The sequence below is a fragment of the Lithobates pipiens genome, unplaced genomic scaffold (assembly GCF_037356315.1).
Source record: "Lithobates pipiens isolate NorthernLeopardFrog02 unplaced genomic scaffold, aLitPip1_a1.2 Scaffold_10, whole genome shotgun sequence".
Lineage (NCBI taxonomy): Eukaryota > Metazoa > Chordata > Amphibia > Anura > Ranidae > Lithobates > Lithobates pipiens.
The window spans coordinates 209,833,732-209,860,851 of record NW_027507686.1 but is presented as its reverse complement, the minus strand read 5'-3'; the positions used below and the strand labels follow the sequence as shown (position 1 = coordinate 209,860,851).

The following is a 27,120-nucleotide window of genomic DNA, read 5'->3' as shown; positions in this document are numbered from 1 at the left end:
TCAGGAGACCTACACATCCTAGAGGGGCCTACCATATTGGATTCAGTGATAAACAATGGCGCACTGTTTCCACACAACAGAGCCCATTCTGCCAAGCCTACTGAGTAATACTCCATGAGACATGGGTATTTCATCAGACCAGACATCTAATGTCTATGGGTTTATTAGAGGAAAAGAGAACACAAAAAGGAGCTGCCATTACTAAAATTGTTCCCAAAAAAATAGTAAATAAATGTGGGCCTAGGGCCGTCATCTCACCTCTGGTTTCACCATTTAAGGTGTTGACCTAAAATTTGATCATGCAGACAGCAAAAGCAGAAAAGCTCAGCCTGGTCATTTAGAAAAAAAATGATTAAGAGAAGCTCCAATATTTGTCCTCACAGGTTTACTTTTAAGCTTGGCTGCCATAATTATAAGAACACTGTACAACATTGATCCAGGGAGATCCGATTGCCTTTGGGGATCTGGAAGGAATTTCTTCCCTGCTGCAACACATTGGACCAAGTTTTATAAAGGTTTTTTGTCTTTTTCTGGATCAGCTCCATATTTGGGTTTATAAGAATGCAACGTGTTTTTATTCTTAGTTGACCAGTCTAGAGCCATACAAGTCAAATCCACTAAATGTTGCTATAATACAGGTGAAACAGAAGTGGAAATGTACTGAAACTTGGCTAGCTGAAGTGACAACATCCTACAATTAGAATGACTAAAGCCATATGGGTAAGCACTAGAGTACATAAACTGTTTGCTCAACACTTCCACAAAACTGAAGCACTTTATCTGAGTTAACTTGGTCTTATCTCACGTTCTCTTGTAACTTATTTAAACAGCTTGTCATTTGCCATTAAATAGTTTGGTAACCATGTTCTGGATAACGTACTTTAAACTCTGAAACCTCTCCGGAAGTGTAGGCTTGCATATTAAAAAGGAATTTTTTTTAAAGCAGGCCTGACATAGAAAAATCTTGCTCAAGTGCCAAGTACCCTCTGTTTTAGTGTGCTGAAACCAGACTTTCAATTTGTGTTCCAGTTCATCCCAATGGTTTTCAGTAAGGTATAGTTCAAAGCTCTGTGCAAGTCACTCTAGTACTCTACAACAGTCTTTATGAATATGATTTTGTACCCCTTCAATGGAAAACTCACTCAACACTGTCTTAGAATGGATTTGTCAAGCGTAATGGCCAAGGGTCCAGACTTTTGTCCAGTTTATGAATGCTCAAAAAGATATTCCAGATGCTGGTAACAATCATTGTTGACCACCACCTTTCATAACATCTTTGGCCCTGGGGATATACATAGACAAGGGCAGAGAAATCATCCGAAGTCAGTGGTTACCTTTAAAAGTAGGCATGCATAAATTTGTTTTTTGGCCACATGTGCATCTGCAAGTCATCCTCTGCAGCCCCAGCTGTTCCCAGTTAGGGCTTTTACACAAAACACTGCAGCTGAATACTTCAGGAAAAATGCTTAAGGGACCCTTTCTCTGGGATAAAAGTTGCCATTTTTGACAAAAATGTTCATTACTAAAGTGGCACACAAAGCTTTTCCAGAAACTAGTGTTAACCTGAAGAGGCGCAATCCCATGAAGATTTTTCAACCATGTTCATCCCATGGGTTCATTTGAGACATGCCAGCTTTGGACCAACATCTGCATGGCAGTCAAGTCTTCAAAAGGACTTGAAACAATGGGACAGCCAGTCCTTACAGTGACTATTTTGCTAACTGGGCTCATACGCACACGATTATCTCATAAGGGACCTTAAAAGCTGCAAAAACTCAATCTTCAAAGAAGGATTTTGTAGAGCACATACAGTTTCAAGGTCTTTGTTTCTGAAAACTTACCTAAAAGCTCAGCAATGCCTGAGTGAATGTCAAAGAATGGGTTGGTAACAAGCGGAACCCTGTTCTGGTTATAGTGCTTGCTGATGGTCTCAAACAGCAGCAGTTTCCACGACCTGTCCTTGTCTGGGCATTCAGGGAGGTTACGGCTCACATCCACAACAATCTGGTCTGGAAGGTATTCCAAACAGTCCACTGCAGCTGAAATCCATTCATCTGCCCTGTCGTAGAAACATAAAAAAAGTCTCAAAATCACAGCTGACTGGAATATTCGTGCTCAAAAGCCTTAATCGAACCTGTGTTTTTCCCTATGCAGTAATGCAACAAGTTTGCTTTAAAGCAGTCTGTCCCCAGTAGCACACATTCTTTGTTGCCTGCTGTAGCTGTTCAGGCATCAGCTACAATCACTCTGGTCAGGGCTTACACAGGGGTGAGACCTTCCCTGCCCAATGTGAAAACTCTTAAGTGTTTAACTTGGGGGGGAAAAAAATGGTTAGCTCTAATATTTCTCCCTTTACCCCTTCCAGAAACTGAACAAGGATTTACATTAGAGTTTGAGCATGACAGTTCTTTAGGACAGTGTTCCAAGACTGGATGAGATCAATGTTGAAGATCTGGTTCTACTACTGTTTTGTCCAGCTTCATTGTAACAATGCCTTAGGCAATAACTTAATAGCGTAGCACTGCAGGGACACCTACATAATAACCACCACACAAGACAATGACTTAAAGGGTTACAGAGAATCCAGTTTTAACATTTTGTGACAGAGCCGATTACTTGACCAATTTGTGTTGGCACTAGACCACAGGGTGGCATTTTCTACATCTAAAGGAAACCCCATTTAACTTTTTCATAGGTTACAAGGCAAGGTACAATCCTGCCCAGCAATAGCTGCAATTTGCTTAAAATGCTTTATATTGTTTGATCCTATAGTAGAAAAGAATGATCACTTACTGAGAGTCACTGAATGCCTTGAGGATTTCTCTATCCAAATAGTGGGAGGTAAGTAGCAGCTCCTCCTTTGATGGCTGTGTTTTAGGCTTGGCAGGAGTGCTCTCTAATAAAGAGTCCAGAATTGGGAGGTCCACTAGCTGCAGTAGTCGGCGAATGGTTTGTTCTTGCCAAACTTCACTGAGAACTAAAAAAATAAAAAAAACACAAGTCAACATATTGAAGCTTACCATTCCTTCCATATGGCCTTTTTTTTCCAGACCATGTACATTTTGGCAAGTATAGGAAATACCTAGTGTCCCAGAAATCCAGTTTCCCCTGGAAATTTCAGGGCATTAAACTGATCACAAACATCTGCTGACTACAACAACCCTATGCAATGAAGAAGCTTGGATCGTAGTCCAAATAAGAGCAGCCCAGGGTGACAATGTTGCTCTTTCACAGGTACAGTAAAGTGAACGTGGCCACCCTAGGACAGAAGGGTATTACAAGTAGCATCACTGGGTAAAAAAAAAAAAAAGAAAAAAAAAAGAAAAAAAAAAATTATTGCAGTCATCACAACCCAGAATTGATAGGCTGTAATAAAAGTTTTTATTTCCGATAAGCTTTAAAAGGTACTCGTCTCTGCATGTGCCTGTATAATATACAGCCAAACATTTAAGCATTTACAGGGTCTTTAGAATGTTCCATGTTTAAATGACCCACCATGGAATCCCCACATGCACCGTAAAACTCTCCAAGATCTGTTGGAAAAGTCTTGGTGGACTCGGACAGTACATTTAGTGCTGCAGAACAAAAAATATACAGAGTGTCTTCTTCCAGTGTGCAGACTACAATCACCCCCATTGTAATACAAGGGACCTTTTAGAGATTTCCTTCTACAATCTTGAAGCCAAAAACTGACAGTCAAGTGAAATTACATATAAGCCCGTCCTTTCATAGACTTACTGAGCTTGTCATTATACTTTATAATGAACGCGACAAGAACTGAACAATGCTATAAACTGTGCCTTAGTCAATAGAAGTGTTTGTTACCAGTCTGGCCGCAGATTTGCCCTAGAGGCAAATATTTCAGGTTTCTTAAATTCTTTATTAAGTGGGTACAGTATTCCAACTTCATCGGTGGTTTAATAATTACAAGTAATCAGTCAAAAGCATGGCCCTTCAGTATTGATAGGCATCAGGCATTTTTAGAAATTACTGATTGTGATACCGTAATCACTGAAAAATGAGTGAAGGTCCTTAACCTCCCTGGCAGTATGATCATTTCAGATTTTTGATGCTGAAAGTGGTACAATGTTTTGCATGGAAATTTGGTGTTTTATAGTGTAGGCCTGTAATTCTTAGGAATAACTCACTTAAATCTATCCAAGAGTCTAGTAGACATCCCGGGTATGATTCAGAGAATAGTGGTTAATGATTCTTACTCTGCATGGTCTAAGGTTATCAGTGGTGTACCCCAAGGTTCAGTGCTGGGACCCTTACTTTTTAATATCTTTATAAAGGATATTGGTTCTGGGATCAAAAGTAACATTTCAGTCTTTCCAGATGACACCAAGCTATGCAGTGGAATAACGACCTTACAGGATGTCCAATTCACAAGCCAACCCCAATGCTCTGTCTAATTGGGAGACTGTGGCAGATGAGGTTTAATGTTGATAAATGTAAAGTTGTGCACTTGGGGGCTAAGAATATGCATGCATCATACATACTAGGGGGGTTACAACTAGGGGGATCCAGTGGAGAAGGATCTGGGGGTTTTGGTAGATCATAAGCTCAATAGCATGCAATGCCAAGCTGCGGTTGCCAAAGCGAGCAAAGTCCTTTCTTGTATTGAGAGGAATGGACTCAAGAGAAATATCATTTTGCCCCTGTTCAAATAATTAGTAAGACCTCATCTGGAATATGCAGTTCAGTTTTGGGCACCAGTTCTCAAAAACGATATTGGGGAACTGCTGGAGAAAGTGCAGAGAAGGGCAACCAAACTGATAAGAAGCATGGAGGAACTCAGCTATGAGGAAATATTAGAGGAACTGAACTTATTCTCTTGATGAGGAGATTAAGGGGGGGGGGGGGGGGGGGGTATGATCAATATGTACAAATATATAAGTTTTTTTTGTGGTTGAATTGGATGGACTTATGTCTTTTCAAGCTAACTATGATAACGTTTGAAACACCAAATCATAAAATTGTAATATAATAACTATATATTATAACAAATATAAAAAACTTGTGCAATAATGTAATCAAAAAAAACACAGAAAATTTGTTCAGTTGAAGAATTGTCACTGTCATTACTTTGTGTTTGATGATGGATTTCCCCACAAAATCACTATCGCTCAATTTTGCAAATGAATTAATGTATTATTGCTATTTTATAACGGTCTAAAACAGCTTTTGATATAAATGGACAGTTTTGGTTGCCATGGACAGTCCAGTTTCCAGGCAGAAACAGTACATAAAATATAAAACTGCATGCAGGACACTGGACAAAAGGGATGTGAAACAATTTGATACAGTAATCTGTAAGATTAGTGTACGTATTGTCACTTTTTGAATTTGGCGCCGTGCTTTGTCCCCATGCGTCACAACACTCGCAGGGAACTGAGCCTTGCACTGTGATAGATCAAGCGGAGGACACGGCTCGCACACAGCGGGGAGAAATCGCAGGATCCTGGGGACAAGGCAAGTAACTGTACCTGGATCCTGCAATGCTATTCCAAGACCCCAAGCCACACTTGGGATTACGGCCAGGGAGGAAAAGAAAGAAAAAAAAAGTTTTAGGATTATACTTAAAATTTTTTAACACGAACATTGAAGTGGTATAAACCTCCGATATAAAAATCGGAAAGCATATCCCTCTATAGTGTGTACTTGTCTCAATTAAGATCATCAATTGTAATTTCTGTACACTGCTTTGTTCCTCTGCTATTGGCACAAGCAACTTTTGACAAGTTTTCCTGACACCAAGCGAAAAAAAACAAAAAAATGACAGCCTCAACTCTGTGTGGAAGGGTGTGTGTCCCTTCCCACCAATCAGCTCTCCCCCCGAGCTCTGCAGAATGAAGTTGTTATCCTTTGACAGCTCAGACTAGAGATAAAAAACAGTTACAAGAGAACAAGTCACTTCACTGGCTATATGCAAGGGTTTACAGACCCCTTTAAAGGTATATAAACTTTCCTACATGCACCAAGTTTTTTTACCTGCATAAGATGTGCCATTGTAGTTTCATGGTGTCGTTTGTTGGCCTGTGCACCATAACTAGTAGAGCAAGTCACCACATCCCGATATCCAAAGTCTGTGTTCAAAGAGGCAGGACACTGCACAGATTACCTCGTGACCTGTGTGTAGTCCAAGAACTGACACCTACTCTGCAGAAACTACATATCCCACAATCACTGGGTCTCAATCTAGTACTGGTGCAGGGGACAGCCAAATCAAAAATAGATACAGAGGCACAAACTGGCAGAGCATTCTGAGAGCTCACCATGCTGGAAGAGATGTGCTTTTAACATGTTAGCGCGCCCACATTTGTGATGCAACACATGGACTGGACGATGTGCCACCCGGAAAACAAGAAGCTGCCTGCCCTTTCAGTGAACAGGGACAAGCTAGGTGAAGGAATACATGGACATAGGGGAATGAGGCATGACATGTGATCCCAACACCACATAAAGTATAACTAGGCTAAAGCTAGTATAAAAAGCAGATTGCCTTTAAAGCTCCAATATATCCAAGTCTTTGTCCACAACTAAATTTTTTTCTGCTGGAGTTGGGTTTAAGTGTGCCCCAAAGCACAGTCAGTATCCCATGCATTCTTACCTTTGGGAGGTAGGTCTATGGGCAGATTCATCTGCGTTGGGTCAGCAGGTGTCAGACTGAGGTTATCCCAGAGATCTTCCAGGCTCTGTGACTGCAGAGGAGCGGACTGGAACCGAGCCTGTTCATGCCTGCCAGTAACAGATTACAGGTTAGTCAACAATACAGCAAGGTCACACGGCATTACACAGTCTTTGAGCAAGTTGTTGGAAATGAACAGGGTACAGTATTTATGACAGCTGCTATATTCCAGGCACTGAGTTTTTCAGCAGGCTGGGCAATCAAGTCCTACAAGGGCTTTTGTGTTACAGTGGATCTACAAGTCTAGGTGAGAGTAAAATCTGGCTATAACAAAATCAAATCGCAAAGCCCATCTCTGGCCATAAAAAAAAGCTAAAAACCAAACAAACCTACTCATGACTCGAGTTAAAGGGGGAACTATAGTCCCAGATTTAAAGCCTGAGCAGGCAGAAGAGATATGCAATGTCTTTTCTGCAATAAAAAAACCTACCTGCGAGTAAGTTTTTTTGGAATGTGCACTGAGCAGTGCAAGTGCAGATCAATTTGCGTTCTAGCACAGCTCTTTCCCCTTTTACAACCAAACTCCTATACAGGGGTGACATTTCACATCTGCCAATGAAGAGCCACAGCTTGACACGGAAGAAACCAGGTACAAGATACTGGAGTGGGATGGACCGTTAAGGCCAAGTATCGGGACTTTTAGTTCCACTTTAAAAGCAAGCAGTTCAGCATGGCAGCCAATAAACTAGCATTTTAAGAGGCCAGCATAAGCTGCCCTTATTTTTCCAGCATAGTATTACATTAAAAGGGGAAAATTACCTCACCGATTTAATCATGCCTTGAGTGAGAATGAACAGTTATTAGTGTGCTTAGGTTAGCTCTTGAAATGGTCAAGCCATCAAATGGCTGGTGTCATAGTCAATCACATTTGCAGCACCACAGCAACTGCAGACCAAAAAGGCCAAGATAGCATCTTCCTTGGCTGTAAAGGATAGGAGGGTTTAGTTCCATTTTAAGTTCTCTTCAAATACAATAGAAATAAATCTATGGCCGTCTATTCTGTTTCAGCTCACCCAATTATAAGGGAGGCAGGTAAAATGCTATGGGCATCGCTACCACCATTTCCTTCAATGGGAAAAACCCAATACAGCCTACGAAAAAATAAAAATAAAAAAAACACACCCTTCCTTAAAGAGGAAAATATTTGACATTTGTTGTACAAACAAAAGCAGGAGATGACCTTTGCATTGCTAACATGCATCAACTAGTATGAGTTTTTAAATTGGTTTAATTTTTTTGGTAATTCTTTATTTTCAGAAAAAAAGTGCATAACAATTGGCATAATCAACATAGGTACAAAGCATGTGTCAGGTTAGAGAATCAGGTAAGATTACAGCATTGAATCAGCAATTCAGATTTACCAACATTGCACCCTGGGTAAGGCACAAGAGGGGAAAAACCCCATCATATCGGTGCTGGCGGTGTGAGGGGACTCGGAGGTGTCCCAACCACCGCTTATCCTACTCGAGTCTGATAATGGCGTGTACCGAGTTATGCAATGTAACATGGCAAACATTTTATATTTATTAGGGAGGTAAGGCAACTCTGTTATCCAGTGGGCGAGACATGAAAACATCTGCATCTAGGATGTTTAAATTATCCCTTCCGAACACTCAAGGGTGGGTACAAGCTGCTGAGATGGAAGTACCAGGGAGGGGGAAGGAGGGGATAATTAACCAGGCAGTAGCATTAGGGAAGGAACTAGGGATTGGGAAAGAGGGAGGGGGCAAGGGGGGGGGGGGTAAGTAAAGCGTAAAGTAGTGCACCCTGCTCAAGAAGGGGGGTGATGAGGACCAGCACATTGGGTCAAGGGTTCCGGGCCATCTCTTGGAGATGGGCATCTGTGTATATGAAGTGTTGCCAGGGTCTCCAGAAAGGTCTCCTCCCTGTTATGAAGAGTGGCAGTGAGGCCCTCCTTGTCCCTCAACTCATTCACTTTAGTGAACCACAGGGACTTTGCCAGTGGGTTCCCGATCTCAAACACAGAGGGATGCGTGCTTTTGCTGCATTCAATAGCTGAACGGTCAAGGAGTTCTTGTATTTTTGATGGGTCGTTCTGTCAGGTGGAGCAGACAGGCAGCAGGACTCCCCTCCGGTGATACATTGTCAGATGCCCAATTGTGCGAATCACCTCACGCCAAAAGGGGGCAAGTCTGGGGCATATCCAAAAATGCAGCATTGTCCATTCCACAGCACCAGTCTGACACCTGTGGAAAGATGTGGTGTAAGGTAGTGGGTACTCTACCATTGGGTCGTTATTTTATAGCAGATCTCTTGGACTCTGGCGGCAATGGACGATTTCTGAGCAAAGTGGAGAATTTTCTTCCTCTGACCGTCTGTAAATTGGGTACCATGTTCCGCTTCCCACTTGGGGGGGGGGGGGGGGGGCGCAAACCACTCTGCTGGTTGGTTTAAGGAGGAATAGAGGAGTGAAAGACAGTGCCGGACTGGTTCTCTGTGATGACAAATGTGCTCCAGCTCCGAGTTGGCAGGAGATGCCCAGTTTCCGCAGGCAGCTGCGCAAAAAGTTGCGCAGCTGCAGACCGCTCCAGAAGTCCAGGGGAGGGTCCGTCGCTGACGCCCCAGCCTCCAGGGAGAGCTGGCCGTCCGGCCCCACAAAGGCGCTTAGGCGATACCCGCCACCAAACATTTAAGGTGGGGGCTCTGTAGGCTGGGCACAAATTCTGGGTTGCTCAGTACTGGCATCAGGGAGGGCACCGAGGAGTGCTTAAAAGGCATCTCTGGCCACTGATAGGTACTTCCCAGCGTGGGGTGTTCCACCAGGTCCCTTGGTAGAGGTGCTATGATCCATGGCCGGCTCCCGACCATGCTCCCAGAGTCCTCCCTCTCCATGGCCACCCAATGCTTTGCTTCTGCATGGCAGTGCCAATCCACTATGCTGGTGAGATGGACCGCCCTATAGTAGGCCTTCATATCTGGGAAGCCGACCCCACCCTTGTTTTGCGCAAGGTGTAAGAGCTGCAGTCTGATGTGTGGCTTGCAATGGGACTAGGCAAATGCTCAGAACATGGAGTCAATACATTTGACGAAAGCTGGGGGCAGGCGGATAGGAAGCGCCTGCATCAGATACAGCACTTTCGGCAGCAAGGTCATCTTAAGGGCATTGCAGCGGCCCAGCCAAATCAACGTGAGCGTGTGCCAGTGCAGAAGGTCCGTCTTAAGGCGAATAAGCAGCGGTGCAAAGTTTAACGAGTATAGGTCAGCGGGATCAGGGGTAATGTCTACTCCCAGATAACAAATGCGGTCGGTTGCCCATCTCACCAGGAAGGCCGACCGCAGACGTTGCACCACGTCTGCCCACCGTTATATTGAGGATGGATGATTTAGTTAGATTCATTTGAAAGAGTACGGCCGCGTACACACGGGCGGACTGTTCGCCCAACTTTGTCCGCTGAACAGTGTTTGGGCGGACAGTCCGCTCGTGTGTGGGCTTTCAGCGGACAGTTTCAGCGGACAGTTTGACGAACAAGGTTTTTCGGAATTTCCGAAAAACTGTCCGCTGAAACCTTGTTTCAGCGAACAGTCCGCTCGTGTGTAGGCTTGTTCGTCAAACTAAGTTCCGCGCATGCTCAGAAAGGATTTACACGCCGAAAGTTATAATGCAGTGTATAGGACGTCGTATTTTTCGTCCCGTCGTACGTGCCGTTCACGTCATCGCGCACGGTTTCAGCAAACTGTTCGTCCGTCGTGTGTGGCCATGTCCGTCCATGCTAATTTTGAGCGGACTGTTTGCCGAAACTGTTTGACGGACAAAGTTGGGCGAACAGTCCCCGCGTGTGTACGCGGCCTACCATATTCCTTCAAGGAATGAAGCAAGTTGGGGAGGGAAATGAGTAGTTCTGTTAAGAAAAAATAAATAAATGAGGTCATCTGCAAAACGGCCACCTTGTGAGCCCCCAATGATTTGGGGTAGCCAATAATGGCTACTTCTGCCCTTATGCAGCACAGGAGCGGCTCCAATGATAGAATGAAGATCAACGGGGACAGAGGGCAGACCCGACACGTGCCATTACGAATGATGAAAAAGTCAGACCTTGCTCATGCACTCTGCAGTGTAGTTGAGCATCATGGGAAATGTAGTTCCAAAACATCTGGGGTGCCAAGGTTCACCATCACTGGTATAGAGGGACAGTATCCACCTCACCATGGATGATTGCAGTTCGATTATGCTCCAAGGTGGCCCGTATAAAAGACCAATCCACGCGATCAAAGGCCTTCTCCATGTCAGGAGAAGGGCCCTGGGGAGTGAAGGCATGCCTGAGGCAGTTACATACGACTGAGGGGGGTTAGATTGTCTTCTGTCTGGGGGTCAGTAAGAGAGGGCTTGTCCAAGTTGTAGAGACCTTCATAGAAGGAATGGAACCTTCTCGCTATGTCTGGAAATGTTTAGCTTTTGACCAGTAGAGGCCAAAATGTGGGGGATACAAGTTTTTGTGCGTGGGCCCTGCAGAGCCTTAGCCAGTAATGACCCGGGTTTGTTTGAGAATTCATACATGGTACGATGTTCCCAAGCCAGTTTCTGCTTCGTTTTATGGAATAAGTGCACGGCGATCCTGGAAGGCAGCTTGAGCGAGACTCGCCTTATGCAAACACTCCAGACTGTGCATCAGGGCCAAAAGATCTTCTGCACCGGGGGTTCTCTCCCATTTAAGGTGGGCTCCCATTTTGATCAGTGCGCCCCTGACAACTGCCTTGTGGGCCTCCCAGACCACAAGGGGATTGGCTACCGACTCCCAGTTAATGGGGGAAAAAAAAAAAAAAAAAACTCATGTAGGGTGCTCAATATCTGAGCGAGTTTCCTACGATTGGAGTAGAGCTTCATTTAGTCTCCTAAATTGGTTTGGTTTTTAAAGGATGTATAAAACAAACCAAAAACAGGTTCTTAAAACTACAGACTTAGAAAATCTACTAAAATAAAGATGCCCAGTAAAAATCTGACTTTTCTCCTTTGATCCAGCACCAGTCCAGGTTAGAGAACACCCAGTGTCATTTACCACACTGGCTGCGAGTACCGGGCATTATTAACATGCCTCCGCAGGTGAGCACCACCACAGTACCCTTCACCCTCCCTTTAAAGACAAAGTTCACTTTTCCCCAAAAAAAAAAAAACAATTTTAATAAATGCTAATGATTTTGCAGGTAAAGGGCATTTTAACCATGATGCCAGCAAAGCATTGCAGTGTCAAGCTCCTGCAGAATACTAATATCTGTCTGCCTGTAACTCCATGGGGCAGACAGTCAAGTTAGACTACCATAGATCAAACTTTTTTCCCCTCCACCACATGTGGAAGTAAAATTGCTGGTTGTGCCAAAGTTGGATTGACGGATACGTGTACAATCAGACTGCAGATAGATGGAAAATTGGGTGGTCCCTGCTGACTGGGTCGAGATGCAATCCATCTATGATGGGCTACAGGAAGTGTCAGTGAACTATGAGGGTGCCGATAACCCTAATAGTTCATTGAGAACTACAAGACGCCTGAGTGTGGGCACCTGGCTGTGACAGTTTGTGGTTTCACATCCGGGCGCACGCACAAGCCACGCTCCGTCAACAATGGCCAGGCAATGTCCTGGGACCTGTCACGGTATATTGCCAGGAGGGGCCACCTAGGCTGTTCGAATCCTGGAAGGAGGAAATGGGAGAGGAAGTCCCACTAAAAAAAACAAATACGCTGCCCCCCCCCCCCCCCCCAAAAAAAAGCCAATTGTGGCACGTCAGGGGGCGAGGAGTACTTAAAGCAGAAGTACCACTTTTGGGTGGAACTCCACTCTAAGGATGATTGGCAACAAGAGGCTCACGATGCCAGAAGCCCGTTTTGATCTCCACTGCAGGAGTGCATACCATCTGATATCACAATGGAATAAAAACAAAGTGCGCTTTGTTTACACGACACGAAAACCGTACAGCTTGTTACCAAGAATTTAAGCTATTGACAAATTGTCCAACTTAGAGAGAAGCCATCATTCAACATACCTAGAATTATCCAGTTTGTACAACATGAATACTAACAAACCTCAGGCTACAAGCCTACCAGAAGAACTGCCTCAACTGGCTAGATCAATACAAGACACGACAGACCAAAACACAAGCCTAGCTGTGAGCGTCACAGCTCAGGAGAAGTCATGTGGCTCGGTTTATAGAAGTCTAGTGGTGAAAAACCCCTCCATGGATAAAGATCAGCTTAAAAAAAATAAAATAAAAAAATATATAAAATAAAAACCACAGGTAATCAGTGGGGCCTTTACAAAGAGCAGATATAGGATGCATGCCATTACTTTTATTTAGGGCTGAAACTAGTAAACATAATTGGATTATAAAATTGATGAAAATAGTCGTCAACGGTTTTCATAATCAATTAGTTGGCCTGCATACAGAATGCATTAGTTGCTTATACATCAGAAAATAGTGCAATGCACATACAGCTCAGTACACCGTCCATACATGTCAGTATACACAGTGCAGCACATACAGCTCAGTACACTGTCCATACATGTCAGCAAGTGCCTGAAAACTTGCGAATCTGATGAGCAATGCCTTGAGACAAAATTCTGGACAGGAAAGATTTAAAGTGGTTCTAAAGACAAAGGGCTTCACCCCAAAGCATGCTATGCAAGGAGAAAAACCTTCTGGAACACCCCCCCCATCCTTTCTCAGCCCCATCTCGATCTAGCGATGTGCAGCTGCTCTCCCAGATCTCTCCTCATTGGCTCACAGCAGCAGGAGCTATCAGAGTGAGCCAATGAGGAGAGTTGGGGGGGGGGGGGGGGGCACTGGGCCGAGCCACTCTGTATGAACAATGTCCATTCACAGGAGCATGGCTCCAGAGTCAGCCTGCTCGAGTGACCCCATAGCAAGAGGCTAGGTATTAGAGGCACTTGGCAGGAAGGGGGGGGGGAGCAGCATACAGCTCCAGTGGGGGGGGGGGCAAAAATCAGGCTGTTTTGTGCAAAACCACACAGTCAAAAGTACAACATTGTAGTGATTGGGAAAAAAAAAAATATTATAAAAAATATAAAATACACATCTCTCTAAGGGAATTCTAAAAAGGCAGACGTTTTACCTTGCTATAGGGGCACGCTGAAGGCAGGAGGAGCCAGAAGCACCGGTGGGGGACAGAAGAGGATCGGGGCTGCTCTGTACCAGATTTAACCTCTGTTCCCTAACCATATAGCTGGTTGTTTATATTTACCACTGCATAGAGATAGTCAAGAATACAATTAAGGTTTTTATTTGACCAAAATAAATTTGCCAACTATGAAAATAGTTTGTTGCAACCCTACTTTTATTAGCCTGAAAAGTCATCTGTGCCCCCCGATTTAGTTTGACTTTGTTACCAGTAAGCAATTTCTCCCGATTCATGGCTAAACCTCACCACCTGCCATACTCCTGTCCAACAAGTGACCTAGATGCAGTGCCGGGACAAGGTCATCCAGAGCCCAGGGCAAAAACACGCCAAACTGCGCCCCTAATGTGTATGAGCATTATGTGTCATCAAAAATCCCCCCCCCCAAAAAAAAAAAAAAAAACTAAGCACTAATCTTTTTCACCCCCCTAAGCATAAATTCCCCCTCCTCCCAGTGCAAATCTGTTCCCTGCTGAAATACACCCCCAGCACAAATATTACCCCCATCCCCCCAAAAAAAACGAACAAAAATCACTCCTCCTAGCAAATTATCTACCCCAAAATTGCCCCTTCGAATAACCCCACTGCAAATCCCTCCTTCCAGCACAAAGCGCCCCAATCATCCCTCCTAGCACAAATCTTCCCCCCTCCCCCATTCCTTCTCCCCTTAAATTTTAGCATACCCTCCCAACTTTACCCTCCTAGAATACTTACTCCCTGCAGCCCCCCCAAAGCCTCCTTTCAAACACAAATCCCCCCCCCCCCCCCCCGATTTCCTTGTGGTGCCCCCCACCTCACATGATACCACAGTGCCCAGGGCAGCCGCCCCCCTGCCCATCCCTTGTCCCGGCCCTGCCTAGATGGCCACTGAATACAAATGGAGGCAGCACTAGGGAAAACATGAAACGAAATCAGAAGGGCACAGAAGGAACATCTGGCTCAGTATAAACAGCTGGCCTCTTTATGCCTGCAGCAAAATTTGAATTGTAATTATGACATTTGCGGTAGCAATCACCACCCTTGTAAAGTAAAATATATAATAAAGCTTCATTATGGAACCGACAGCATCACGTGACTGGCTGGCTGCCAATTTACATACAACTCAATCAAAATTTTGATTCGAAGTCTGGAGACCGTAAAAAAAGTTGCATCGTTTCATAAAACAATTTGGAAATTCCTGACATTCCTGGAGGAAAGTAACTGTTTTAGGAGCTCATCAAGGCAGAAATTTAAAATGTATAGCCAAAACATTTTGTTGACGATTTGGACAGCGTAGGAATGAATTAGTATCCATTAAGTTTTTATTTGCTTATTTGGGAGTACTTTCCAGGTAGAGTCACCCTCTATTCTGTATTGGTGACCATCATCAAGACAGGACCCAATGGAAAATGCCTAATCTGAGTTGTCACCACGAGACGACTTGTCACCACGATTTTGGACTGCAAAATAGAATGACAAGTCATTCTCCATGATTTTGAATGACCATTCATATTGGCAAGACTTGAAGTTGTGGCGACTTCAAATCCTGCACTACTTTTTTCTGAAGTCGGATCAAAGTCGGATTCTGTATTAACGGCTCCGACTTTGGGATGCGACTTGTGCATAAAGGGGAACTCAGTCATGGGTTTTTCATGAGCATACTGGGCCCTTTGGTCTGGTATGGATTTTAAGGGGAACCCCCACGCCGAAAAAAACCCCCAAAAAAGGTGGTGTCCCCCCCAAAAAAAATCCATGCCAGACCCTTATCCGAGCACCAGGAAAGGGGATGGGACGACTGAGCTGCCCCCCCCCCCCCGGGCCATACCAGGCTGCATGCCCTCAACATGGGTTGGGTGCTTTGAAAAGCACCATCCACCAGGTTGCTGACGACAAGGGCCCCTTCCCGACAACCCAGGTCGTTGGTTGTCAGGGTCTACGGGTAGGGGGCTTATCAGAATCTGGAACCCTTTTAATAAGGGGCAACCCCAGATCCCAGCCCCCCACCCTATGTCAATGAGCATGGGGCCTCGTACTCCTACCGATTCACTGGGAAGTGTAAAAAAAAAAAAAAAACAGAAAAAAAAAAAAAAAAAAAAACAAACACACACACTACACAGTTCCTGCCTCAAAGCATCCACCCCCATGTTGAGGGCATGCGGTCTGGTACGGCTCGGGGGGGGGGGGGCAGTCACTTGTCCCCACCCTCTTTTCTGACCGGCCATGCTGGTGCTCAGATAAGGGTCTGGTATGGATTTTGGAGGGTGGACCACGCCGTTTCTGGTTCCCCTTAAAATCCATACCAGACCGAAGGGCCCGGTATGCTCATGAAGGGGTAACCCATGCCTTTTTTTTTTCTTTAAAAAGTTGCCGTGGAGTTCTCCCTAATTTGGTAATCAAAGTCACGTCCCTGGTCATCGAAGTCATACTTCAATTCGTGGGGCAGATCCACAGTCATGACTGTCTTGTCAAAATTGCGGCCGCAAAATCGCACAATTTTGGAGTAGCACAAGTGTGAAAGGGGCCTTACAGTTCTCTTCATTCAAAAAATAAATAAAAAAATTCAACCACTTTGTTCAGGTTCTATGTGACCAGCATCCACCCAAAAAGCCCCCAGGATCAGGTCCTGAATTTTCTTACAAGATATAGAATACAAAAAGTCGCATAAGGGAATATAGTGGAAGAGGTGAATTGCTGCAATCTGGCCATTCAAGTAGGGCAATGGATTTAGCAGGGTAGACAACTACAGAGAGCCACAATATAGAGCCTAGGATAGTACAGGTACTCAAAGCAAAAGGTCTCATTTTACTTTGGATAGAGTTCTCATGTCCCCACTCAATTCACCCTCTGACCATCATCGTAGGGAGAGAAAGTGATTGGAAACTGACTCGTCTAGTCAAGAAACTAGTGAATTTTCGAACAGGAGAAGGTAATCTTCCTACAGATACACCTGGTACAGTGACAACTAAAGCTGGCATTAGATAGATCTTCTCACCCCCCTTCCCCTCATCAGCCAGCATGCGGGACAAAAAAAAAAAGTGAACAAATTCATTCAGCCACACAAACAAGGTGGGCAGAGGAATCCTGGCTGAGACATTGTATACCGACAGCAGGGATTCTTCCACTTGAATAAAGTGACTTGTTCAAGCGTCTTCTGTTGAGTGGGAGCGGCCCCACTACCTACTGAAATTCAATCTATGGGTAGCTTAAGGAGGGGGCTTCCCATGTTCGGTTTTGTTTCAGAAAAGATGTCCCATTGATTCTCCTTCCCCCCCCCCCCCCCCCCAACAACCACCCCAAAAGACGTATAAACAGAAAAACATTGAATGTGTCTAGTGGTTGAGCAACAATGCATTCCAATGGCCAGAATAAGTTAATATTCTAGACAATGGAATCTTAATACTCAAATGCTTGATGCGCCTAAATGCATTTGCAATATGCAGCTTTAGACGCTTTAAGCAGCTTTTCTCCTGCCAGAAGATCCAGCATTCATAAGGGCTAAACAGATGCCCCGAGTGCATGAGGCCTAAAAGGTCCCACAGCACAATAGCACCTTACTCACGTACCTCTGCGGTGTACATCGGCCATTGCCCTTTTCAATCTGCCCAGTAGTGCGATGTGGTACATTGAGGAATCTGTACAGGCTGCAGCTGCTGTCTTCAAAAACTGAGCGTTTCTTCTCTTTTCCAAACACACACGTGCTCAATACAGATTCAAACACCTTACAGTCCATAAGAGCCTGGCACACCCGCACAACCTTGGAACGTGGGATGTCGGCATTGCCAAAGTACTTGTGCTGCACCAGATGAGCAAATACAACATCCACAGCATCTGAGCCGATGAAACAATCCGGGTGGGACTTCAAGTGGTGCCGCCGCTTCTTCACCTCCACCTGAGTGTGTAGAGCGTGGATGATGCTGCTCCAGATGTAGGTGGCTCGGAAAGGTTTGTTATTCAGATTGGGACCTGGCAAGATGAGGAAAAGAAGGTCAGTTTGTTGTATTTGTCAGATAAAGTGCCCACATCTTTGGACTATTGTATTTGGTTATATGAGAAAAAAAAAAAAAATATATATTTTATACAACCCTTAAAAATCAAAAAGACAAAAAAACAACAATGTAGTACATGTTGCTTCTTATGCCTCTACACCACTAGGAAATACTTTGTGAACTTGCCAGTTCCCTTGGCATCCTAGCATGGTCAGCTTACATCTGTCCTAACCCGAGACCCAGAATGCCATGCCAATACACCTGTAAATCCTGTAGTCCGACTGCTGCTGGCACACACCACCCACCCCATTGCTAGCATGCCTCCCCATGCAGCTGTTGCAAGCTGCATCTTGCTATATGTGGCGAGTGTCCAGAGCTCATCCTTGTATCCCCACCTACAGCAGAGATCACTACTGCTCCACTGGCAGACACTGCTTCCCATTCCCCAGTCATGAAATCTCCGGAGGGGTGGGGGGGTTTAAAATACAAAAACAAATGAGAAAAAGGTTGGAATATTTTTATTTTTAAACAATGCCATTTGCCTGATCTAGGTATTTAATGATCCCTGAAAACCCTTCTCTTCAAAGAAGCCTATCCTGCTTCTAAGCCCTTGTACACACGGTTGGAGATTCCAACGGAAGGTTTCCTATCGGACCGTTTTGTCGGATATTCCGACTGTGTGGTCTCCATCGGATTGTTTCTGTCGGAATATCCGACGGACCAAGTTTTCCAACTTGCCGGTAAAATTTTCCGACAAAATGCTCCTATCGGACATACTCCAATCATGTGTAGCCTACTCCGACGGACAAAGTGCTACGCATGCTCAGATCAAATTCCTAGGCCAAAGCTATTGGCTACTAGCCTGAACGTAGTCCCGTCATAACGAAATAACGTTCAACATCACGTTGTGTACAATCGGATTTTCCGACAACTTAGTCCGACCGTGTGTATGCACATCACTTCCGGACCTCTTCCGGAATTAATCCGTCGGAATTACTTCAACGGATTTGGTTGTCAGAATCTCCGACCGTGTGTACAAGGGCTTACAGTGTTTCACTTCATCAGCTCATCCCCCCACAGCTATTACCTTTTGTATCAATTGACCCTTCCTTTTTAGATTGTAAGCTCTAACGAGCAGGGCCCTCTGATTCCACTTGTATCAAATTGTAATGTAACTAATGTCTGCCCTCATGTTGTAAAGCGCTGAGCAAACTGTTGGCGCTATATAAAACCTGTATAATAATAAAACATGGCTTTTATTTAACCAAAGGCTTCATACACTAACATTTAATCAATTTAACATTACACTGAAAGTTATTAGAGAAGCTAAAAAAATATGGAACGGCAAACAGTTTAGAGCCACAAGTGTGCAGTTTGCTTAACTCCAAGCAAGCTGATAAAAAAAACTACTTGGCCAAGTATTAAGTATTAAGTCAAATGCAACGTACTCCTTGGATAGCAGACTGACTTACCAGTTTTGTTTGACCGTTGGCCAAAACCCATGCATAAAGTCACTTTGGGAAATTTATCCTGGAACCCCAAAATTCCAAAAACACCAAGGGGGTGGATCTGTTAGAACTGGAGAGCGCAAAATCTGGTGCAGCTGTGCATAGAAGCCAATCAGCTTCCAGGTTTTATTGTCAAAGCTTAACTGATTGGCTACTATGTACATCTGCACCAGATTGAGCGCACCAGTTTTATTAAATCTCCCCCATGTGTTACACACTGAGCCATAGGATGGGGCGAACACACAACTCTTCCCCTTTAACGCTCGGAGTAATATAGTAACTGGCAAGCTGGAAGGGACAGCAGGAGGGAATGCTGAGCCCCTTATAGCCATGGAAGGTTTCACCAACTAAATCTACAGAATGGGGTTTAGCCTGCAGTCTAGAAGTTCTCCTCATACGCCTTGCTATGAAATATTACTAGCTTAACCATTGTACTTCTGAAAACCACAACTGTATATTACCAGTTGACATTTTTACTGGCAGAAATACTAAAGTTCCCTGTTCTTTGGAGAACAGCAGTCAATTCACACACAGCAGTAAATCTCAAAGTGATTACATCGGTACTATGGTTGTGGCACAACTTGTGGTATTTAGGAGATTAAATTAACTACTATAGGTTTAAAAAAAAAAAAAAAAAATAGACTATAAATGCTTACAAAATCCAGGGGACCACCATGAAAAGGTCTGCACGGGCAAGCTGCAGACTCATTAAAGTATCAATTGAAGAAATGGGCTATATTACTGGATGCTGGATACCTTTGCAGTGGATTAATGGACCTGTAAATTTGCACACAATCCATTGATACCATCTGCAGTCTTGCATCTTAAGGTTGAAAAAAAAAAAAAAAACCCCACACAACCCTTTATGTGCAGATTCCCCCCTGACTTCACCTAACCACTTACCCGAGCTCATTCTCAAACTGAACTCTTACTGAACTCAGAGCAGCAGGAGCCACTGCTCCCTGCTGCCGTCAAACCCAGTGATGCAGTAGAAAGTGGTGCCAAGCTGCAAGGAGTGCCCATTAGCAAGGTAAAAGGAGCCAGCAGGGGACCCCAAAAGAGAAGGATCTGGGCTGCTTTGTGCAAAATCATTGCTCAGAGCAGGTAAGTGGAACTATTAAAAAATAACTATTACTATCACCTTAAGGTATACACCTCTGTACAGACCTGGAAAAGAGTATAGGAGCCAGAGCATTGCACCCACAATCTACTGACCGCAGTTCCAATAGCAAAAAAATAAATGCATAATTTTGCAAATACAATTTTTGGCAAAAAGGCAGAATCCTTTAATCAACTGCAATATTTGGGATCACCCCCACACATTACAATTTGACAGTGCAATAAACTAACTTTACTAAAACAGATACATGGACCTAGTATGCAATTTGGCAGGCCATTGAATGTTGTAAAATCATATTGTTAGGTTCTGGCGAGTTTAAGGGATCTGAACCAGGACAATTGCCAAGTTAACTTCCAGTTTATAGAACACAAATTGCAGAAGACAAAAGTCTGTGCCATAAAACAAACTTGGGCAAACTGCATTGCTCCTAGCACCAGGTGTTATTTGATGCTATAGGATTACACATGAACAGACCTACCCAGGACAGTGTTCACCTGAGGCTACAGGTTTAATCAATATTTCTTACTATACAATAAACTATGGCTGGGCCCCCAAAAGTCCCAGTTTCTCATGTGGCTCCTTGGGAAAATTGGCAATCTCTTCTATAAAATTTTCAAGGAGATAAAATTAACGTGATGAGACATCTGATATTGCAAGACTAGATTAAAAGCAAGTCAAGCAAGAAAATTTCAAGCGGTGGACCGCCTGACAAATTTTGCATTCATCATATAGTTCTCTGGGTACACAGAAGCATGTAGATAAAAGGTCATAAAATGCAACTTGTACAAGTTACATTTGCCATATGGATGGTAAAAAATGCCCCAACTTTTGGCAAATACAACAAATGACAGCAAATTTATTCAACCAACCATACTCAGAATCCTGAAGTTCCAATATTGGTAAAATGGTAAACAGATTTAGGGGATGTCAATCAATGTATGGACAATCCTCTTCCAACATGGATCCACTGAATGTTGGTCATCGTTACACTGACTGTACCTTTATAGGAAATCAAGGTTCTATTGACACAAATATGTAACTGTTTGCTACTTTGTAGTTAGATGCCAAAAGAGTTAGTCAGCTCTGGATATAAAGCCACTAAAACTCCAAACAGATTTGGTACATTGGACTTCCACTTTGAACAAGGTCACATTCAGATCATGCAATAAATACCAGAGCATTCCTCAGTCTTATCTCTCTATACCTGCAACCTGCTGTCACCCAGCAAACAAATGGCAATCAGAAACAATGAGCTGAACAAGGTTTACACCAGGGCTGACAGATTGATTTTTAGTAGGAAAATTACCCAACTGACACAGTACAAGGCCAATCTAGATAGCCATACACTGGTAGAATTTCATATAAATGTTTATACAAAGTCTCATCAGAACATTCTTAGAACATTCTTAATTTCCTTCAAGTGAACCAGTTTTAGGCTGATCTGTTTAGGTCCACCTGTCAGTTTTTCAGGCAGACCTGAACAGATGCTCCATAGACTTCTATGGAGCGTCGGATGTCAGCGGTGACATGTCCGCTAACATCAGACCCGAAAAAGTGATGGAGAAAAAAAAACTACTTTTCCATCAGTCATCAGATCAGGTGACAACGGACTCTGTGGTCCGTCATCACCCGATCTCCCATAGGGGAGAGGTGCTCTGACAGGACACCTCATCTTCCTGCTTAGCGGGGGATCGACCGAGCGATCCATACCTCCATACCCAGAAGTACTGCATGTATTTCTTCACTCCCAGCAGTTGAACAGGACAAATTGTAAAACGATCACCCTTCTGGGACATGTCAGATCCCAGAAAGGTGTGGGACCATTCACAAAGCAAAATGCAGTGGGGCTCATACATGCACAGTGAGAAGCCACAAGGCGCCACAGCTGACTTCCCAAAGTAAATATGCCAGTGACCACAGGATTGAAGAACTGGCTCGCGTGAGGACAGTGCTGGATCCCTGGACAGGTAAAATGTATTTTTTTTTAAGTCGCACGTACAGTATTTGTAGCTGCTGATATATATTTTTTTGGGGGGGGGGGGGGGGGTGTGAAGATCCTCTAAGGCTACATGCAAAGGTGGAGGGAGTTTTCCCCATTGGCAGTGAATACTGGAGATTTCAGGCATGCGGGATGCACATGCGCAGCATCCAGCACTATTGCTAGAAGATTGACAATCTAAAACAGGCTGAAATATATAGTATATGCTCAGTGTACCAACATTAGGAGCTGTCTGCATTGAGAGTGCATACAGACAATTTAGACAGCATTGTGTGGTACATTGTCCAACCACCATGTATTCAGCCTGTGCTTTCCAGGTGCCCGAAAACAGTTTTGATGCCAATGGGCCAAACCACCCATGTGCATGAGAACCTAACAAATCACACATGTTCTGTGAACCGGTACTTAGGAGCAGAGCGACTTTGGATCCGACTTAAAGTCACCCCAAGTCACTCCTACTTTAGAAAAGGTTCCTGTACTACACGGGGACTTCTACCCATAGATTTCAATGGAAGCTGCCTCCAAGTTGGATCCTTCTCTTAATTGATGTGATTTGGATCAGACATGACATGAGGATTCAAAGTCTTTCAGGTTGCTGTAGTGGGAAATGGCACTAACAAATCACACATGAACAAGCAGACTGCACAGGGCACAGCCTAACCCAACCACATTACATGGACTGTTCATCTCCACCCAGGATTCTCCTTCTGATCCACAAATTCATGGAATATATACAATCTGTATACTCTGACAGGAAGACAGCCTATTCAAAAGGAAATGAGCAAATACAAAATTTCAAACCAGACGGCTGAGCTGCCCAATCCACATTCCCTGTGCTGAGACATCGCATACCTTCACATGTAACGCGGCAAAGGACAGCTCGTCCAACTGTCATATGTTATGTGCATTACACAGCTCTGTTCTCCGAAAGCACCAGATTCCCACGCCACTGACTAATAGGATAATAGGCTACTACACCACACAAACCACAACATGCGCATAAACAAACTAATAAAAACAGAAGCATGTATACAATGCTGAACACAAAGCAGCATAGGACACTGGTGGAGGTAAAAACTGAATCACATGGTTACATAAGACATCACACACACGGGGCACACACCATGGCATGCATACAAAGCTACAAGACCCTCAGCGCACATTAAAACAGGATTTATATAGAGCTTTACACATACCACACCAATACATGTGTGAAGAACAATCCATGTTCAGATCACTGAAATATTGACAGGCGGTGAGGAGGCATTGCATCGCCTCCTCACTGCCTGTTTTAATCCCTTGAGCCCCACTAACAAGCCACACCAGCATGCATTGCAAGTGGTAGCGGGGTGCTTGCAGAGTGGCCCTATTCACTTAAATGGGTTGCATGTTTGGGGGGAGCTTTACCGGTCAAAAGAAACAAGGGGTACAATTCCTGCCGAGGCTGTGACCAAATCTGTGTGGCCGAAACATGTGAACCCCAGCCACTATCTACAGCTAAAGGGGGTGGTAGATGTGATATACACCCCCCCCCCCCCAATGCTGGTGTGAACATGTGGACAAGCCTTTAGGACTCCAAAAGCCTTCCCAGAAAAATCTCCATTATATAAAGCCAGCATTTACAGAGGAAATCCAATATTTCAATTGCTCACATTTGTTTTGCAAACATCCCCTTTTTTATTTAACAATAACCAATTATATATAAACTCCAATCAGTTTTATACACGTCACGTTGTAAACGCCAGTCCTAACGGTGTCCCAACAGGTCATGTTTTTAGGACAACTGAACCAAAACAGAGGGCACACCAGCTTGTGTGATACCATAAAAATTATTTATTGTGGAAATAAATCCCAATATACACTCAAAGGATTATACAAGCACAGAACACGTCTAAGGTACACAAGTGATTCCCAACAATAGGGAGCAAGGCCAACACGTTTCAAGAGCAGTATCCTCTTCAGAGCTCCAAGGAGCCTGGACATACCTTCCTTTCGCAATAAATCAATTTTATGGTAAAGCACAAGGCTGGTGCCCTCTTGTTTTTGTTACCAGTCCTGTTGAGGATTTCCCCAGCCTGAAGGGGGCAGCGAGGCTCACATTACCCGACCTTTGTTGGAAGACCTGCTTTTTGGGATGACATTTGAAGACTCAAAGTCTATAACTGACCATCACTTAGGCAGGACTTCGGTTGCCTTTGTCCTTTAGGCTCGAGTCACAGTAGTGCAACTTATCATGCAACTTGTGACAGTCGCATGAAAAGTCAAACCCAACTTATTTCGGATAGCACCCGTTCCAATCTATGAAACTAAACTTGCAGCAGTCCCTGAACTATTTTGGTGCAACTTTCTAGCGACTTATAAGTCACACTAGTGTGAACTGAGTCTTCACTTTAAGGGTGAGGTTTTTGTGTGTTTGTTTTTAGGACAACCATCAGAATACCTATAATTACCAGGTCATGGTATTGGGTAACCATTGAGGTAGATTGGAAACATGACCTGCTGAGGGTACTTTAGGTAGACCTGATCATGGATCGCTGTTCCTTGTTCCCGAGACAGACATGGCACTGAAGAGGACCTGTACCCTCTAGACTACTCCTACTGATTGAAATATGAAGAGAAGGCATTAGACCTAACTGGCCTTCACACAGTGTCGAAAAAAAAAAAAAAAATACATACACAGTGGTGTAGTGGTTCGCACTTTCACCTACAAAAAGGGTTGCTGGTTTGAACCATCTGTCTGGAGTTTGCATGTTCTCCCTGTGCCTGCCTGGGTTTCCTCCGGGTAATCAGGTTTCCTCCCATACTCAGTCATGCTGGTAGGTTAACTGGATCCGGTCTAAATGGACCCTACTATATGTGGGTTAGGGACCTTAGGTTGTAAGTGCCTAGAGGGTAGGAACTTAAAATTAAAAAAAAGGTTTTCGCACATCAAACTGACACACCATATCAGTTAAATAAAATGTCAAAAGTATAAGAAAAGTTAATGTAAAGGTAATCACTGCACGTGTCTTGCAATGTATCGAAGCCCGTTTGCTAAATGGACAGCAGCAGTTGTGTAGTGTGTAATAGTAATATCACACACCCCTATTGGTGCTGCAATGTAATGTAGTGCATAAGTTATATTAACATAAAGTAAAGCAATATAATGTAACACAAAAGGTCCAAAAATGCACACCTACATGCGCATAGTGTGAGTGAGCTCATTGTATGCGTTTGATTTTATCTGCAAAGAGTAATTGGCGTACCAAAGAACCGGATTAGAGAGAAGGTGCTGAAATCATTAGACATGGGGGGGGGGGGGGGGGGTCACCACCTGATCACCAACCCTTCATTATACAATGAAGGAACAGGACACTCTTTTCTCCTCCTCCCCCCCAAACGTGGATCAGATATACAGTGGTGGACAATCCATCTCCCTACAATCAACCCAACGATATCCCAATCCCCAGCCAAAGCCCATCACCACCCAGATACCAGACCCCCCCCCCTCAATACAACACCCCCCAAAAACAACCAAAGACCACCACCCAGATACCAGATCCCCCCAATACACTACACAGAAAATAAACCCCCCATCCCATACAACACCCAAAAATACCCCCCCCCCAATACACAGCCAAAGACCACCACCCAAAATATAACAACCCCCCAATACACAAAGACCACCACCCAGATACTTCCCCCCCCCCCCCCCATACACAGCCAAATACCACCACCACCCATATACCCCCCTCTCAATACACAGCCAAAGACCACCACCCAGATACCAGATCCCCCATCCAACACTCAAAAAATGCCCCCCTCCAATACACAGCCAAAGACCACCACCCAGATACCCCCCTCTCAATACACAGCCAAAGACCACCACCCAGATACCAAATCCCCCCCCCCCCCCATCCAACACTTAAAAATACCCCCCTCCAATACACAGCCAAAGACCACCACCCAGATACACACTCACCCAAAATCCCAAAATACCCCCGCTCCCAATATACAGCCAAAGACCACCATCCAGATACCAGACCCCCCCCCCCCCCCCCATACACGGACCAATGATACCCCACCAATACACCACCCAGGGGTAGAACAGCCAAGGATATATAGTAGGACAATGTAGCCCCGCACAGATCAGGTCGGGTGATGATGAACACACATGGGTCGGTCAATGGGTGATCAGAGAACAGGAGGGAATCACCTACAAGTTTCCAATCAACCCCTCCATATAGATCTCTATGTGTGTGATTATCATCCATACAGACACAGCGATCCCTGCTGTGTGTAGTGCTCTATACACGGGATATATCCGGGCAGTACCTGGCGGTCGGTGTACCGGGCTGTACTCCACACACAGACCGAGACTCAGCGCCTTCTCCCGGACTGTAGCCATCCTCCTCTCCCCGAGATCCTGGACTGAGCCCGGGGGCGGGGCTCTGAGCCTCTTCTACTACACAAGGGCGGGGCTACACACCACGTACCGCCCCCAATGTCAGAAGAAGCCGAGGAACTCCGCTAACATGTGTGTAGTGTGATCGTCGGATCAGAGCATTACCGACACTGTGTGCCCATTCTACAGCAACTCACACAGCATGCTCTCCTCCCCCCCACCACACCTTCTATTCCAGATGTAGTGTCTTGTATCTCATGCCTGTAATCTCTGATTATTGCCCCTACACACTATCAGAAAATCGTACA

The 27,120-nt window shown here is 44.5% G+C and overlaps 1 protein-coding gene across 1 annotated transcript in view; it reads right to left on the bottom strand.

Moving 5' to 3' along the window:
- DEPDC7 (DEP domain containing 7) overlaps positions 1-26,865 on the bottom strand; it is a 38,122-nt gene extending 11,257 nt beyond the window's left edge. The window contains exons 1-5 of the mRNA XM_077460902.1: positions 26,743-26,865; positions 17,379-17,778; positions 6,614-6,741; positions 2,794-2,977; positions 1,842-2,059 (exon numbers count right to left, since the gene is read on the bottom strand). Of these exons, the coding sequence (XP_077317028.1) occupies positions 1,842-2,059; positions 2,794-2,977; positions 6,614-6,741; positions 17,379-17,778; positions 26,743-26,815 (1,003 nt within the window). The 5' untranslated portion in view covers positions 26,816-26,865. The remainder of the gene's footprint in view (positions 1-1,841; positions 2,060-2,793; positions 2,978-6,613; positions 6,742-17,378; positions 17,779-26,742) is intronic.
- Positions 26,866-27,120: the final 255 nt, after the last annotated feature.